The sequence below is a fragment of the Bombus vosnesenskii genome, unplaced genomic scaffold (genome assembly GCF_011952255.1).
Source record: "Bombus vosnesenskii isolate JDL3184/JDL3185 unplaced genomic scaffold, Bvos_JDL3184-5_v1.1 scf7180000013352, whole genome shotgun sequence".
Taxonomy (NCBI): Eukaryota; Metazoa; Arthropoda; class Insecta; order Hymenoptera; family Apidae; genus Bombus; species Bombus vosnesenskii.
The window spans coordinates 447747-466259 of NW_022882988.1; the positions used below are offsets into that span (position 1 = coordinate 447747).

Here is an 18513-nt window from a genome sequence, read left to right on the forward strand (position 1 = left end):
ACACACAGGGAATTAAGGAACGCGAGAGAGAAAGGCTAAACGAGTGGATACGCGACGGGAGGGAACGACGGTGTTCCTCAGGCTGGAAGGATGAAAGGGCGGAAAGAATGGTGGAGTGGCCGAATGAATTCTCTGATAAGTGGGCAACGACGGAGAAAACTTGTAGCGGAAATTGTCTTATTACTTTCTGTAACCATGGACGGTCGACTTTTGAACTATTCTGTACAAAGAATCGCTCGGTTCTATGGTTCCTGTGGAATTCGTGAAAGGTATGTGTACATATACAAAAGGCTTTGTCTTGTCAAAAGGAACTCCATAAATGGTGCTGCGAATGGTGTCAAGCGACACGAGCGCCGTTGTTTTGAAAATCTTTTCACGCGCTGCCATTGGCTTCGGTGCTCGATCGCATAAGCGAGAGAGAAGGAAGGATCGAGAAATTGGCAGAAGCCGAAGAGCCAACAGGCCGCGTCAGTGTTTCCACGTTTTCGTCGAAGGCGAAAATGCATGAAACACTCGCGTTTATCTTGTTCGCAGGAGGAACAGATGTTTCGGTAAACCGAGACGAAACGGGGGAGAACGAAGATAGGGAAAAGAGCGGCGGCAAAGTGGACAAGGGATCCTGAGAGTGAAACGTGCACTTCGCTGGTAAATAGTACGTAAAAGTGCAACAGAGGAAGACCGACCGAAGACGAACGAAGAGAGACGATAACATTGGTGGAACGGTGTATAGGAAAATAAGAGAACGGAGTGAATACACGTAGAGAGGGAGAGAGAGAGAGAGAGAGAGGGGGAGAGAATGGGTTGGTAGATGGAAACACGGGGATATGTGTGCGAGCGTTGTCGAAGCCTTGGTGCACCTCCGAGCGGAGGAGCCACCTGTAAGGACAATATAATCGACGTAGCGTGATCCACGAGAACTTCGCCTCGCGATCCTATCGTTGCGTAGATCTCTCGATCAGAATCGCACGCGATACGCCTCGCACGAAAAATTAGCGAAAACTTGCCGCTCTTTGGATCGTTCGGATGAGAACGAGTTTCATTATATTCCTCTCTGTTCCTCTATTTTGTTGTCGGAAACTGTTCGACGTCGCCCTCGTAGATTTTGACAAGCGTAATCGTCGAGTTTATAGACGATTTCAACGTGCAAGGAGTTTCATTTGCGCGACAAGATGCGGCTCTTTTCGCTGTTCTCATTTGTAAGATGACGGAAGGACGCGATACGTATATTTTTGTTGGCGTTTCGCTCGAACGTCGCTGTATGACGACCAAAAAGGAATATTTCGATATAGCCAAGAGTAGAAAGGATGTGTGAGATTCAAAGAAACAGTTTTATCGTAAGCGAAGCTATTAAATGTACTTTATTGATCGTAAACGAAATGCAAAACGCTTAGAATATTAGCGAAGTATTCTCGGTTGAGCAAACTTTCACTCGATAGGCGGAAAGTATGATTTTTAATAGAATGTAGCGACTAGAAATGGGTTAGAATTAGGGTTGGGACTATACAGGTAGAAGAACGATCATGAACGACGTGGATGACCGGTCGTTGAAGAGGGCTCTCTCGAGTCGAAGGAGATTCGAGAATCGATAAAAGGAGGAGTTTCATGGCACAATGACCGTCATTCAGCAGCCGGCCGAGAGTTTAACGAACGACCGCGCGACTCCGTTTCTCTCGGTTGGCCTCCGGTCCTCGGCCGGCAGAGCGCGTCGTTGCGTAAACGCAATGTCGGAAAGGAATCGTAATGTGGAAAGGTCAGTGTCTTTCTTTCTCCGGTGACGTCGACAGGCCGGCACGAACGCGCCTCCAAAAATATCCGCCGTGGCGAAAACCATCGCGAACGTGCACCGAGCCGAGCCGACCGAGCAAACCGCGTTCTCCTTCCCCGCCTCGTCTACTCTTTCTCCTTCCCCGTCGAAGCTAGGATCGCGTTTTATCGTCCGCGAGAATTTACGCCGTCTCGGTCACTGGTCAGCGACGAGACGCGCGAAATCACGAGAAATCACGCGAACCACGCGAACAGTCGTTACGTTTCTACATCCAACTACTCGCAATCCTCGACTCGTTTCTTCGGACTCGAGTCGTTTTCGAGGTTGTCGTCGTGTAAGACGACATAAGCACGGCGACTCGTAAAACTGGAGTACGAAATGCATTAGTTCCGTCAGAACCGATCGATATCTCGGTTAACTCGAATTATGTGCAACTGTAGCCGCGCCTTCGCTCAACCAACAACCAACAAACCTTTCGTCGATGTTCCGTGTTTGTCGAAAAAGTTGTTGCATTCGATCTTAGATTTTAAACGATGCTCTATGCTCGCGCTATTTGCCGCGCGACAGTTTTCTCGGCTATGAAAAGGACATTCCTTTATTCTGTATTGTTAAGAGCAAAGAGAGAAAGGAACGCGTCTGTCAGACGACTTCTTTGTTATTAGAAGGAAGAGAAATGGAAGTTTCGATCGATGCGAGTAATACGCGCATAACCCAATTGTCGAAGGTGTCAATCATACCTATTTAAGCCTTTTTTTCAAGTATCTACTTACATATGAATGACAGTGTATACGCAGGATTATACGTTTGCATACAATCGTAACGTCACCGTATCGTGTTCCATTTATTTCCATCGAGACCACTAAATGGCTTTGTGCCTGTTAAATAAATAAATAAATAAATAAATTATCGCTGGAAAAATTGAAAACGACCATAGAATTGGCTGGTTAACGTTGCATCAAACTGTGTATTACGCACACGTTCGGTATCGCTTGAGCGCGATGCAATTACCAGTCGCGAGCTGGTAAAAGGTTCGATCGACTATCGGGCATGATCGATATCGTGGGTGCGTGGCAGGTGTACGAAGGGAGGAAACCGTAGCTGCAGAGAGCTCGTGCGCAATCTCTCTGCGATCCGTTCTCAGCCACCATATACTTTGTAATTACCTCGTAAACAGGAGGAGGCGGTTGATCAGCGGTAAATTAATCGTCGATGTAAAACAAGAGCGTTCAAAGTCGCGGCTGCGTAGATTTATTGCTAACGAAGCGACCATGGCGATAGCAAATAGAGTAAGAGAGAAACTGGCAGTATTCGTTCGCAGCCGCACGAACAGCGGCGATGTTGCGTGCGCGCGTAAATTCAATCCTCGCTCGAACAGAGCGCCAACTTCGTTCCAGCGAGCATTCTTTTTCACGGCGAAACGTGAACTACCGCGCCTGCATGCGATACGATTGCTTTTGCAATAGCGTTCGCGTAACGCAGGTGCACGCACCGAGCCGAGAAGGTTTTCTGTTTCGCGAACTAATCAGGAATTCGCGTGCGCGCTCCAGCCACGCGTTAATGGAGCCACGACTTGGTCAGTTTGTTTCGCGGATTCGTTTCTTTTGGCTTCTGCTCTCGATTCGCGAAAGACTTTCATCCAGATTGCAGCAGCGTTTTTCGAGAATCGTAAAAGACTCTGGAGGAATCGTCGGAAGCTCGATGGGCGGGTGAGAAAGGCGTTCCGAGAAAGTGAAACGTTTCGAGACACTTGGTCGGCTGTAATTGTAATCCTCCTGGTTCCTGCAATCTTTCCTTCGTTCCTCGCAAATCACCGAACCGACGAGGATGAACGAGTCGAGCGGCTCGTGGCACTGGCGGCCTTCCCAAACGCTGGGCCAATTGCCAATGTCTGACCCTGTAATTAGGTTTGCGCTGCTGTAATACCATTACCCCGTAACCGTGCAATTTCCCTGGTAGCCGTTCCCGACCTCCCGGACCCGTTCTTTCAACCTGATGTACGTATACACCGAACCACACTCTTCCCGATCGCCAACACTTGTAAGAATCGACATCTCGGAGACATCCTCTCGATACATAACAGTTTAGAATTTCTATTGATAACGTTTCTATTAAAGTAAGATATGAACTACCGTCTAAAGAAAACTAAAGCGTATTATGTTTCGAAGATTATATTATCAACGTGTTTTATCGAACCTTACACTTGTCAATTCTCGAAACGGCACTATCGGATTATACATGACGATTATGATTTACGATGTTCAATTTTATTTATCATATATAATCTCTGCGACAGAAATTGATAATAAACTTCGATGAAACTAAAAATTCGAAAATTACGTAATCGAGCCTTAACTCGTTAATGGCGCAACGATACCAATTGAAAATTTGGAACTCAGTCTTGCGACGTATGGACTGAAGTATGCTCGAAATTTGTGTTATTAGATCGTATCGAGAATCGTGTGCGAGTCAGCAAATATTTAAATTAGCATTGTTGAAACGTTTTTCAGTGGCGTTGCTGTGTCTTGCGGGGAGTGCAGCAGCAGCGGTACCAGCGATATCACGGAACCAGGTTCCCCGTGCAGCACGAGCAGCGACGAGGGGGTAGCGATACGTGGCGCGTCCGCCAGTCCACTTCCGTCCCTACCCAAGCTGGCGCCGTCCTCGCAGATCAGTACCAGGCCCCAGTGGCCCTGGACCCCGCCACTGGCAGCCACCGCGTGCTCGACCTACAAGAGGCTGAAAGGCGAGCCCGAAGCTGGCACCCTCCCGAGGTCCGGGGCCGCGGACCCGACCTTCCGAGGCACCATCAAATCTACCAGCAAGTCTAACGCCGCCCATCATCATCACGAGTCCCAGGGCAAAATCACCGAATACTTCAAAACTCAGATCAAACCTCAGCAACCCAAGGTAACGAGATCTGTTCTTTAAATTTTTTATCGTGTCCGATATCTGTAATACAATTTCTGCGATATCCGATATCGAGAACCAACTGTCCTTGAAATACGCATAATGGAAGATTTTGGGCGTGAGCCATGTCTTCGATGAGAATGTGTTTCAACGTCCGATAGGGACGTACACTTGTCGAGCTCATTACGATACATAGTCTTGAAATTGTTAGAAAATTGGAGTCGAAGGTTTCGTCGTTAATCCATGCGTGTTGCGATATGTGTCGATAGATCAAGAAGAACAGCGAAACCATGTCGGTGCTGGTTGCGAAGAGTTCGTCGGAATTTCGGAGGCCAGCGACGGTGCAAAGGAACAAAAGCGGACTAGCCAAATATCTAGGTACTGTATCGCCAAACGGGAGAACGAACTCGAGCAACGATTGGGAAGTAAGATCTTTGACAATGTCTCCGCCACCTACGAAGAAACCACCGCCGGTGATCGTACCTAGGGCCAACGGTAAGATGGACAAGAAGTTGACGAAGCCGGTGCCCAGCCTACCCATCTCGAATGACGTACTGAAGAACATACCGAGCTGTAAAATCTCGTCCCTCAGGTAGGCCAATTGTACTCTTCCAAGCGTGCCGAATTTTTCGAGCAACGCTTAATCCTCTGTTCGTCTAGATCGTTGCGTATTTTGATACTCTTGGTATACGGTGCACGGTTCACAGAAAATAGTATCTCTCTTGTATTACTTGTCTGCAATCTTTTCATAGTGACCGTACGTACGTGTCAGTTTCGGTTGTTTTCGTTAACGAGAGGATCCAGGCAACGAAGATAGAAGTAACGATGTTGCTTAACACAGTCTGAATTTTAAATATGTTGTTACGAAATAGGTTGACGTCGGAAGCAACTTCGAACGCGAAAAGTAGCTCGCCACCTTCGACCCCGGCTCCTGCTCTCAGCAGCGACGCCACGACTCTCGACTTCAAAGGTTGCATTCTGTCGAAGCCGCACGTGAACGAGAACAACAACCTGACGAACGGTTGCGGAAGCATCCTGGGCTCGCTGAGATCTCAAAGTAGCCAGGATCCATTAACGAGGTTGTCCGTTCCGGAGGACACCGACGATAGCAAGGAGAGACAGGTGAGTCCAGCGGACGAGGACGACGTGGAGGAAGAAGAGGAGGATTCGAGGAGCAGCGAATTGAAACCACCCCTATCGCCGATACTCTCTGCGCCGACCACCATACGATTTCCCGCCAGAGAACCGGAGAAAGACAGACAACAGGCCACGGATAGCGGAGTCTGTCGATGGGACAAGTGCGAGGAGAGCTTCGAATCGAGCGGAGAACTACTCGAACATCTACAGGTACGACATTTTTATAATATCCCGCTATATAGGTGCCGGCTCGAATCAGGAAGAACATCCGCAGGCAGAGCGTTTTTATCCGATCGATCGGTTCCATGAGTAACTTGACCGTACACAGGAATTAGCGAAGCTCGTGTATCGCGTTTCGCACTTTTCTGTTACATTGTCGTCACTCCGTGTACAGCACACGAAACGTCGAGTCCCAATTTTTTTTCTTTTTTGTTATTTTTCGTCCATGTTTTTTGTCGCGTAATCGATATTGCAATACCTACATGGCTACCGAGTATCCGCTGGATATAATTTCGTTGCAACATCGTGCGACACCGTGCCGTGCTACGGCCCTTGGCTCGGAAATGTTATTCATCGACAAACTGTTACGTTTCAGGTAGCGCACATCAACACGCAAACCGGAGGTGATAATTTCGTCTGCCAATGGCAAGGCTGCAAGGTGCAAGGGAGGAGTTCCTGTTCGCGAAGGTGGCTGGAACGACACGTGTTGTCTCACGGAGGCAACAAGCCCTTCCGGTGTATAGTCGACGGCTGTGGCAGCAGATTCAGCTCTCAGGTAATGCCTCGTATTCGATGGTTGCCGCAAGCATCGCCTTTTTCATTTGGACGACCAATGGAAGCGATCTCTTTCATACGCGAAGGATGTTGGTGAATTTCATTGTATCCTGTGCTCTTTCTCCTTTTCCATTCATGCGCTTCACGCCGTATTAATTATTTGCTTTTCATTGTGTTTCTGGCCAAAAAAAAGCGATAGAAAAAGAGTCGATCGCAAACGTAAGCCCTTTCGTTGTATTTGTGTTCATCTGGTAAAAAACGTGATCCAAGGTAAGTCGATCATGAATGTACGTCGACTGGTTTGCTTCGACGATAAAAACTTGAAATTTGCTCGTGCTAAATAACTTGTTTCATTCTCGTCGTAGCAATGTGCCAACAAGAGAATCCTTGTTACGACGGATATTCGAAACTTTTCATTCATCTGTGTATCGACCATACATCGATCGTAAATATAAATATTTCGCTGTGTTTCTGCCTATCTGGCAAAAATGCGATCGAAGGTAGGTCGACCGTAAGTGTACCGCCGACTGGTTTACTTCGATGGTACAAAATTAAAATTTGCTTCGTGCAAGCTTCTTTTGTTCTTATAGCGTCGTCGCTACTAACATAATCGTTGTTGCGATCGACATTCACGCTTCGTTCGTCTCGAGACCAGATTGAAAATAAAAAGTCTCCACGAAAATCGTGGCATCGCCGTAAACTCGATGCTTTTTGTTTCCTCGGGTACTCTTATCGTTTCTAATCGTCGTCGATTGTTCTAACTTTGCCTTTCCTCCTGTGTATCAAGGAATCCTAGAACCTATTTCCGTCATCGTATACGGTGAATTTCATAATGTTAAATTTAAGCCGATTTCGAATATCGCGATGTGAAAACTAATGAAACTTGTTTTTCCTGTTTATCAAGCGTTCAACGATCAAACGTTCAAGTACAGATCAAGTGCAGATGCTGAGATGTTTTTTTTTTTCTATGTCGTTGTCACTCGATGTTGCTGACGTTGGGTAATGTATACTGTATCTAAACGAGGGACTACGTATTCGTTGCTGATCCTGAAAGCGGCGCGATCTCAATAATACCGTACTCCCTCTGGTTACCGATGTATGTAGAACGCAAGCGAATCTGTGCCGGTTAAGATCCAAAGAAAATATTTTTACGTAGACGCTTGGTTCGAGTATCGATCTACTGATTTTCCATCAATTCACACCTCGGTCGATCAGTCTGTGTGTCTTGAAGAAATCTGTCTTCTTTTGTCTTAACCGTTACCACGCGTGTTCGTGCGTACGTACATGGTTGACGCTGTCTTCAAAAGGCGGGCACTTTCCAGGGACAGTTTTTAAAAACTGTTCACCCGCGGCAATCTCTGGTTGGATTTGTCTTTATCTTGCTTTCTCTTTCGTCTTTCGTCGTGTTGTGTTTCGTGAAACGAATCGTGCTTTTCATTATTCTGGTTACCGACGTACCCAGATTTGTCTGTCTTTGCACGGTACGATCGGTCCTTCGTACTTGTACTTTCATCCCTTCATGAACATCGATCTCAAAGCACCTCTGCGATATCTCGAAAATTGAATTTACTTTTGGATACAAAATTTTTGAATAACCGAAGATGATCCTTCTCTATGGACCACGGGGACCACGCTTTCCCTGGGAAGTGGCCACGTTTTAGATTCTAATTGGCGAATCCTTTTACAGACCGCTCTCGAAAGGCACGTGAACGGACACTTTAATCAACCGGAAACGAGCAACAACAACGCCAGACGAAGCTGCGAGAGCGGAGGAAAACTGGTCAGAAGAAACGGGAAGAGACTTCGATACAGGCGACAACCTTGGTCAGGTAAACATCGTCTTTTACGTTTTCTCAGTCTTCGCGACTTTTTCTTTACGGTTTTCGTCACTGTTCGCTTTTTCGTCCACAGCGAGACTCTTCGATTACTTCGACTCCGGGGTGATGGAGGGTCTTCAGCACAGGTTACTTCAACTAGCAAAGTCGAGGACGCAAGGTCGTCTCGCGGAGACACCAGGAAATTCGATGGCCCTAACTAGTCAAGTACGTCGGATAGAAATAGACCGTCTTTGGCGATTCATCGACCAAATTATTTTTCAATTCAAATAATTCTATTTAAATAATTTTAATCGAATAATTTTTTTTTTTTGTAGATATTAGCCCGAAGAGTAGAAATGGACGGAAAAACTAGAGTCCTGTTACGGTGGTATCCTCCAGACATGTAAGTAGTTTAGACGTTTCCTTCCGCTTATACACACTAACTATCATAAAGTATTATAATCCTTTTATTTTCCATTAGCGAGCCAGACGAATGGGTACTAGAGTCCGAAGTACAAAGCACGAAAAACGTCGAAATACGAAAAGTGGCGTCGTCTCACCCGGAAGAAGTAAGTTTGGCTCTATATTCGGCGGTAAACGGTGGCATGCCGCCACTGACGCGAGTAAAGCAACGCCGGAAACCGGTCAAGAACTCGTGATAATGCCGATCGTGGTGTTCGAGAACAAGCGTAATGAAGTAGCGACGATTAAGCCAGAAAACGAATATCGACGAGTCCTGTATCAGGACAGTTATGCTTTCTGGTCTGGAAAGATGGAGCCTGACGAGATTAATCGGAACCTGAACGTGTCGAGAAGAGGATTCGGGTAAGACGTCCTCTGACTGCAAGAGGAAACGCACGATATGAGTATAGATGGATATGCAAACGTGTCCATGTAAAAACGAACCGATGTCCGAGAAAGATACTACATTATTATAGAACGAATCTGTAAATCTGTGAGCTCTATGAGCTTGTATCGCGAGCCAGAACAATAAAAAAGAGGGAGACGAATAACAGACAAACATTAAGAATGTAGCTAAGAGTACCCACAGGGGAAGCAAAGAGTAATACATTCTAATTTATATAGCCTAAATTGAAACGATCGTTAGGTAATATATTAGTAGTCGTGGATAGCGATGAAAGATATTCTTGTTGCCTATCGATACCAAATTTTGATGAAACGACGTTGGGGTCGATTCCTGCCACGAGTGCCTGTGATACAAAAGCGGTGACACTCGTCGGACTCGGAAGAGCTAGGTTTGGGCCTCAAAAGTGCCTCACCGTGGAAACGTTTTATATCGTTGACCGTCTTGCAAGACCAATGAAAAGACGGCGGAGTTGAATTAAAATGAAAAAATACAAAAAAAGGAAACAATAACGCAGGATGGAGACGAGAATTTTACTTACGACTCATGCGACGCATTAACCGCGCGAGAAAAAAGAAAAAAAAGAAAAAAAGTGAGGAGAAGTAGGAAGAAAAAAAAAATGCAAACTGTTAGACGTTAGTTAACGATTGTAAGGAGATAATCACTCTGGTGGCCTTAGGAATCAATTAATATCTAACAACCGGCCCCTTGGCACTTCCGGGCCCCGTTTAAGTACCCCGAGAGAAGTCAGAAGAAAAGAAAAAGGGATGTGAGGAAGGAAAACGTGAAACGCGGACCTCCTTCGACTTGCCCTCGACCCTCGACCAACTTTCAAAAGGAGATATATCTACCTCGATCTTCAGCTCGGTAGAAATTCGTACAGGCCGCTGTCGTGCGACATGGTGAAGATAAAAGAAGGAGGAGGAGAAGGAAGATAAAGAGGAAGAAGAGGGACGTAAAGGGGGCGTGTACGCGTGGGTGCTGGGTTATCGGATAACGAAATCTTGCGAAAAGACGACAACAGAAAGCAATAGCCAAGGAAAGAATGTAAATGGTCTCAACGGAGAATGAAAGAGGAGATTGTAATAAAAAATAAAGTCGACGCGAAAGTTAAAACGGCAAAACGTAGTCGGACGACTGATGAGCCAACGGGGTTTCTATCGAGACTTATCCACCTTTTCCCTTCGAAACAAAATATTGTACAAAATGAAATTAAAATAGGAAACGAACAAATAAAGCGAAATAAAAAAGAAGAAGGTCGAGGCCCGAGGCACGCTCGAGACATAGAAAGGACGAGTTTGACTCATTCTAGTGTCTAGAGCGTGTTCGACTTCTCGTGTACTTCGTCGTCGCCTATTTTTATCTTCCTGCTAAGTTACGTGCAGCATGCCAATGCGAACCTGTCGCTGCGTGGCGAGACAAAATCGAACAATCGTTTCTTTCCATTTTAATCCTCTCGTTCTTATCTTCCGGTCGCCGAGTCGGCACAAACAGAGAAAAAAGGGAAAGGAAAGAAAAGAAGGAGATAAACTAAAGCAGGAATGTCCGGATAATCGATCATTTTGATAACGACTATCGTTCACCGTTCGTGAAGTTATCGAGGACCGATCAGGTACGTTCTACGTACGTACTTTTTGAAACTTTCTCACTTCCAAGTTTTTACATCGTCGCAACGTTTTTCATCCGATTCGAACCGAAAAGGAGAGAACAAGAGAAAATGGCAAGGAAACACATTGGAGAAACGAGCCAAGACTTTGCGATCGACTGTACAGAGCCGTGGCAGAAGATATATCATGGAATTGCCAGTCGGAAATACCAGCGACAAAAGTATATGTATATCTCTGGAAAGAAAGCGGATAGAAGGAACCAGCTAATCGGCAGCGAGAGCGAATGCATCGTGCTGTACGACCGTAACGAAGAACTGTTACTACTCTGAATAGAGATAGAACACGATGGCTGTGTTACATTTCCCACAGAGTTACTAAAGGGTTGAGGGAGTAATATGAACGCGGATCTGCGAAAGAAATATAAAGGAGGACTTATGGAACGAAGTGTGTCGGATCGCTATTTTCATAGGTGTAGATACGCCGAGATCGTAGAAATATATTTCTCGTATCGCGCGGAAGATGTCTGACATCGTGGGATGTGATGCCGCACATTGTACACATATATACATAATTGTAGAGAGTAAAGAGAATACTTGTAAATTAAGAGGAGTAACAAGTGGAGGGGTGAAAATTCGTGTCGACGACGTGTTGTGTAGCTAGTACGGAAAACAAAATGGAATCGAATGTAGAAAAATAAGCAAGATGTAAAAGGCCTGTAAACGTTCGAAAAGACAACTGGAATGTAAGGGAGAAACTTGGGACACACACGGACAGAAGCACATCTACACACACCAGCTAAGAAACACTGCCAATACAATACGATTGTAATTAAGAACATTAGGCTAATTGGTCGATTTATTCTTATTATTATTATTACGATTAACTGTATAACCCGATAGATCTCTAGTTGCCGCGGATGCATAAGTGGCGTCCCGGTTGCTCCAGGCGCGTGCGCACGCGAATTTTCCACCGGACAAAATAGTTATTGATGCCCGTTAGTTTCCTTCGTAAAAGTATCGACGTATGTATATGTATATTGGGGAACGTTCGCGCGTGCCAGTAAACGGGACGATAGCGGATGAGCGTGTAAATAGTTAGTTGAAATTATCGATAAATCGCCTGGTGGTACGGGCCACCACTTCTATCCCGGGGATATTGAACTCGTCGAAAGGGCGAGGCGCAGCCTATCAGCTTGCGAATTTCAAACCAGAAAGAGATTCACCTTTTTGATCGGAATTCTCGTGGCGGGACACGCCTCGCGTGTTCAACGAGAAGAACGCCGCGGTGAATTACGAGAGGGTGGCTGGTCTGGCTCGTGGAAAATGGGAAACGATACGAGCTCGAAGAAAATGGAAACGCGTCACTGCCAAATATCGCGCACTGCCAGCCGTTTAAATACTGCGGTAGTCGTACACCCTTAGAGCCTTATTTCATTCGCGGAGCATCGTGCTTCTATCTTATTAGTTTCGAGTTTAGCGCGGATTATTGTTTCCTTTACGAGCTTAACCGGTCGCCCTCTAATCGTTTATACTTTGGATTGTCTGTTTTTTTGTTTTTTTTTTTTTTTTTTCGAAACGTGCATCAAGAGAGCGTGTTTACTGCCAGTCTGACGACGACGATGGACGCAAAACCAAGGCACTGCCAGCGGAGCGTAAGACGGAGCAAATCTGAATCCCGTATAACGTATATGTATATAGGTATACATGTATACAAGCGAGTCACCGTTGAACCTTATATAGAGACGCGGTCGATTGATGTCGTTTTGTTGCGCGACTTATTCTGTCCGTTTTCCTCTTTCATTTCTCGCCGACACGGTTCGTTTTCCTCGTTACCGTTAAACTTTTCATTTGTCCCCTATCGCTTTTGGCATCTCCCCGTCAGTGCCATACACGTGTACAACGTGTGCTGCTCGTTCCTTCTGATTTTTCGTCGTGTTCGTCCCGCGCTCGTCTTCTTCTTCGTGTTCATGTTTGTGTTCGTGTTTATTCGACTTATTTCGTGGCGTGATCGCGATTCGATCGTCGTTCCTCTCGCTCCACTCTCGTCGCGTTTAGATCTTTAGGGAAGGTAGCTCGATAACAAAAAAAAAAAAGCTATTATCACGGGTGGGACCAATTTCTCTCGTGCGGGAACTCGTGTTCGTAATGTTTTCTTTTTTCTCTTAGGAATCGAGCATTACTTTTTTTTTTTTTTTAGAGCATTGTCGTCAAGCATGTGGGAATGCGACGGACTGTATTTAGTCGTAAAGAAATATCGAATTATTGATTAGGTTTAGAAACGTCATCGTAACGTTGTTTAGGTAGAAATTACTAAGTTTACTTAATACGATTAGATGTAACTGTTCGGTTGCTTAGCGAGGGTGGATCAACGGGAGAATCTTTCGGCCATTCGATCACGCTTGATCTCGTGGCAGTGAACCGTGACGGAAAATTTAGACCGATATCGGAATCTGACTTTTTTTCAAGCTGCCGCAATAAATTTGTTCAACTGTTTAGATTGTAATTGTCATAGTTCGCTTCGGAAAAGACTGTCCGCATTTAGTGTTTAGGGTCTAATTATCGTATAATTTTGTGGAACGGAAAGAAAAAAGAAAATCGGATAAGAAAATCAAAGCTGTGACTGACGGATTTTTTTTGTTTACTAGTTCTTTCAATGATTTACCGTAGCATAAATATTTTCGTTGTTTTCCATCGTCCATTATTGGACCTAAGTGGCGCTAATTTGATTAAAAGATTAAAAAAAACCCGCGATTTAGCGAGGAAAGTTATGTATCGCGAACTTAAAGGCGGTAAAACATCAAGACGGAAAGGGGGAAGGACATAACTGTTCACGTACCACCATGTTTGTCGTTCAAAAAATGATTTTCGTACATTTGTCTCTTTTTCATTTTTTTTTCTCCTTCTTTTCCTTCCTTCATGGGAAAGAAATTCATTCATTCATAGCCCTCCTCGTTTGACCTGTCCCCTTCTAATCCCATTTCTTTCGTATTTCTTTTCTTTTCTTTTTTATATCGAGTTTTTCTTCGCGCTAGCGATAGTAACTTTTACCCGCGCGATTCTACACATTAAACAGTAAATGTATATTTTAGCGGATCTTGTAAAGTTTTACATAAGATAATTAGATATCCATTAGTATTGGAAGCAAGAGTGACTCGGCCTGGAGAATAGCTACGAAGCACACCTTGTTCGTTTCAAAAAAGAGAATGTCTCAAAAGACGCGGTGTTCGTTGTCGATCGTAACTGTTCTCCCGGTTTTGGATTTTGTACATGTGTATGAAAGATAAAGGAGAACAGAGTGATTGTGAGAGTGAATGAGAAAGAGAGAGAGAGAGAGAGAGTGAGTGAGTGAGTGAGAAAGAGAGAGAGAGAGAGAGAGTACCCGGCTATAATTATAATAGATTGTTTAGCACTGTGTAAATAAGAGACACAATCGATTACACTTTGGGGCAAAAAAGACCATAGAGGAAAGAAACGATGGGCGAAAAAGAGTGAGAGAAAGGGAGGAAGTTAGAGAGGGGAAGAAGAATGCTGATAAACGTCTCGTATTTTTACAAAGAAGATTATGCGAAATAATTTGAAACGAGAACGACAAGAGAGACGTATCGTAGGTGGATTTATTACATTTTCTTTTTCCTTATATTTGGTTACGTGGTATTAATCGATGTTTGAAATAAAAATCGCTAGCGGTCAATTCCTTTTCCTTTCTTTTACTTTTTTTTTTCTTCTAAAATAAGAAAACGGAACCAGAAAGATTAACGACGATTGCTCGGAGACAAAGACACGTGTTCGTTAAATGTATTATATCACTTATTCTTTTCCCATCGACTCGGCTGTCAAACTCGCATATATTTGAAGCATTAGACATAGTGGATAAGTTTGTAAAAAAAAAAAAAAAAACGTATGTAATGCGTGAAATTGAACATAAATCTCCATTCCAATCGGTTTATCATTGACTAGCGCGATACGATTTAACCCTTGAGTACGATCTTCCACGTAAATCACGAACTTGTCGAACACCGCGTGAGTTTTCCTCGCACGTTTACGCGTCCATGCAATTTCGATAGGATTTTAACAGTCGCACAGATGAAAAAGCAATACGTATAATAGAAGCTACGAATAATCTCGCTATGGCAACTATCAACTTTTATGAATGGAACGTACTTAAGAGTTAAATCGAGTCACTTCGAATGCTGGTCGTGTCAGTGTTTCGGAACAGAAGCGAGCAACACGTCATCTAACGATCCATTTGTCCTATCTATGCATCGACAACATATCGATTCAGAATTCTAGTCGTCGAGATCCTAAGGTAAACAAATTTTCTTTCGAAATTGCTGCATTCGAGAAAAACGGCGCGCCGAAATTCCGAAACGCTTGCACGACCGTGCGTTCATGTTCGATATTAGGACGAATTTCGTTGTGTTTCTCGATGAACAACGAGGAAAGGGTTCGGAGCCTCGTTCATCGTCGACGTGAGAAAGAAACGAAACGACGACTAGTTAAGGTAGAACTTGTCCGAACACGGCTTTCTAGTTTTCACGGCTCTCTCTGAAGCAGCGCTTGCAAACGCTAGAGCGAATCGCGCGTCCTTCATAAAAATACAGCTGGACATGGTTTGTAAATGTACAAAAAAAAAAAGATGATTACGAAAATAAAGTAATAGAATTTAGAAAGATTAACAGGAAGAAAGGAAGAAGAACGACGTTTTACCAATGTAAATATGGATCATTGTCGCGTTTCGAAATTTTCGTCGAGCGCGCGGCTAGGGATAGCGTATTACGAATATAGTGTTTGCATTTATTATAAATTCTATGTAAAAATACGACGAGGAGAATGATCGTTGGGAGAGATTGTTTCTTATAGACCATATCGGTATATCTAATATAGTATCGACGTTTCTTTTGTAAACCTTTCCATATCGTTTGTTCACAACGAGCTACACCTATTTCCTATTTATCGTACACGAGGTTTAGGTACTCCTGGTATGCGCACGATCGTTCCACGTTGTTTCGTTCGGTTTCCCCTCTGTTGGACGCGTAACGCGCTTTTCGACGTTCGTCACGAGCGCTGCGATATTGCTTCGGTTAGAAGAAAAGGCTTGTCTCTTGTATAAAAGTAGAGGAATAATAGCGCATAGTTTCGATTAATACTTGAAATTCTAGGCTATGTAGAGAACGCGTGTGACGGTCTCGCCTGTCATCGTGCGTACAATAAAGGTAAAGAAAAAAAGGAGCAAAGAAAGAGTAAAGCGAAGAAATAGATGAGATAAACGTAGGCGTCATAATGTTTCAGTCGTGTGTCATTGATCGGTAGGGAACCGGGGATCGGCACCATCGAAATACAGTGTCTTTCAACATTGAAAACTGGAAAGCCCACTCTAATCGCTTTTACTTGATCGTTCATTGCGAGATATATCCGTGCGAAGAGCCGATCGTTTCTTTAGCGACCTAATTTTTCCACGATTCCGATGAAGTGGCAATAAATTGTCTGTAATTTGGCGGTGCTCCGGGAAATGGTATAGAGGCGCGATCGTAATCGCGAAAATATTTGCTGGATTTTATACGATGACAAAACTATCGTGACAACCAAGGACAATCAGTTGCCACTTCGTTGTATCAATTGTGTTTCCAGCATATACTATGTATAACGACAGTACGAAACACACGGGAAGGAAAAACAACCGAGGAAAACGAAGGAAAACGATAAACTATCGCTTCGCACTGCCAAACGGGGAAGAAAATTGGGAGCTCAACGTCTCGCGTTCGTTGCGTTGACCGATCCTGTCGAGCGATCGTCGAAAGCACCGCGGTGTTCATTGTAATCCACATAGTGGTACCCCAAGAGAATAAAATAAAAAAAAAAAAAATGAGAAATAATACGTGTAGGAGGTAATATACTTAGATAAAGCGCACGCGAAGATTTTTTAAACCCGTATTAAGCGCGAGAACAGAGAAGAAACTAAGCGTTGAACAGTGCTTTTGACTTTTTGGATACTTTCATGTACAAACACGAATGACGGTTTATAGCTCAAGGAAAACATTAAAGAGACAGATATTGTAAGAGAGTAATAATAATTTGACGGTTACGATATCGTAACACGGTGTACTTCTTTTACTATTTACCCGATCCGTGCTTCGTTCATTTTTCTTACATTTTCGAATGTTTCCTACGAGCATCTAACACATTTAACGGCGTATCTTTAGGCGAATCGATCGCTTTAATTAATTAATCGCTTCGCAGTGTAATACGAGGTGAAACTTGGACAAACCGTCAAGCGTAGGACTATAAATTTCATATCTTAAATGTCATCAACTACAAAAAGTTGAAAGTGTGTGTATTTTTTGTATTCGATGCCAAAAATGCAAGAAATCATGACGATAAAAAGATAATTACCTTTTTAATCATCAAGATTTATTTTTATTTTTAATTTTAAATCGTTCGTTCTAAACTCGCGATCGTCCTATTACAACCTTGAAGAATTAATTCGCGTTTTAACATCACCTCGCTTCACAGTTAATTTACCATCACCCGTGATGGATGTTTTTGAGCGCTGTAGACAATAGTTATCTTGCAAAAAGCGATTCACGATCGTTACATTGTTCTTTTCTTAATTTCCTAGCTCTAGAAGGTGCAAATTCACGCTCGCCAAAAATTACGCAACAGCGATACGTTTCGTAAGAAATTGGCACTCACATGCGAAACCAGCAAAGTTATCATCTATATTCCACGCAGAGAATATTTGCGTGAAATATTAACGTGGGTGTTTTATGGAAGCGTGGCTTCCGTTTCCGGCACAAACCACCCTGTCCACGCGCAATACGATATTCCCTCAGGTGGTGAAAATACAGGAAACCCGATCCTTATTTCAGGATCGACTCTCTTCTGGACAACCTGTTGGCTACGCTGAAACGACATCGAGTGTGTGCTGTCGACGAGAAATTCAATAAGCCGGCTCGCGTGCCCTTTCTAAAGACGAACGAAATTTGTGTCGATCGTGCGAGAGGAAAAAAATAATTAACCGATGACGGTGTCCGGTTACACCGATTCCTATGCTCTTTTTCCTTCTTTAATTGACTCGCGAAGTCGTTAATTGCAGGTGGACGATGTTCGCGCGACAACGAGAACGATTAGTCGAACGAACAAACGAATCGACTGCATTACTCATTATGACTCGTTATGGTTCCGATTCGCGTTCTTGACGCCATAACGCTCCGTTAACTGTGAGCTTCTACCTAACAAGGAGCGTGAATTTCCAACGCGGCAATACGAGAAAAGTTAAGCGATTGCTACGAACAAAAGAGTTCCTCGAAATTCATAAAAGTCCTCCCATTCAAACGGAACGAGACGTGTTATTACAAGCATCGTCATTCCACCATCGTACCAGGTCGTTAATTAGAAAGCTAGAATTAATTTCACGTTTTGTTTACGCCAAAATGGCCTGACTGTTTCTGTACAGTTACTCACTATTATTCTCCGATGAATTCCCGTAAGGAGAAAGCTCGTGACAAAGAAGTTGCTCCTGGTGAGGAGAGACCAGCGATCGTACTGTATGCATCGTTGGCCAACGAAACCAAGATCGGGGCAGGAAGGTGGCGAAAAAAGTAAGTAAGCCGGCCAGGAAAAACAGGCGCACCGGTAATCGGAA

At 44.1% G+C, this 18513-nt stretch overlaps 1 protein-coding gene across 1 annotated transcript in view; it reads left to right on the forward strand.

Moving 5' to 3' along the window:
• Positions 1-16964, forward strand: part of LOC117236755 (dentin sialophosphoprotein) — a 148819-nt gene extending 131855 nt beyond the window's left edge. Inside the window, exons 2-9 of the mRNA XM_033499971.1 lie at positions 4273-4672; positions 4942-5264; positions 5545-6019; positions 6405-6584; positions 8271-8412; positions 8495-8625; positions 8736-8803; positions 8882-16964. Coding sequence (XP_033355862.1) covers positions 4273-4672; positions 4942-5264; positions 5545-6019; positions 6405-6584; positions 8271-8412; positions 8495-8625; positions 8736-8803; positions 8882-9059 — 1897 coding nt within the window. The 3' untranslated portion in view covers positions 9060-16964. The remainder of the gene's footprint in view (positions 1-4272; positions 4673-4941; positions 5265-5544; positions 6020-6404; positions 6585-8270; positions 8413-8494; positions 8626-8735; positions 8804-8881) is intronic.
• The last annotated feature ends 1549 nt before the right edge of the window (positions 16965-18513 follow it).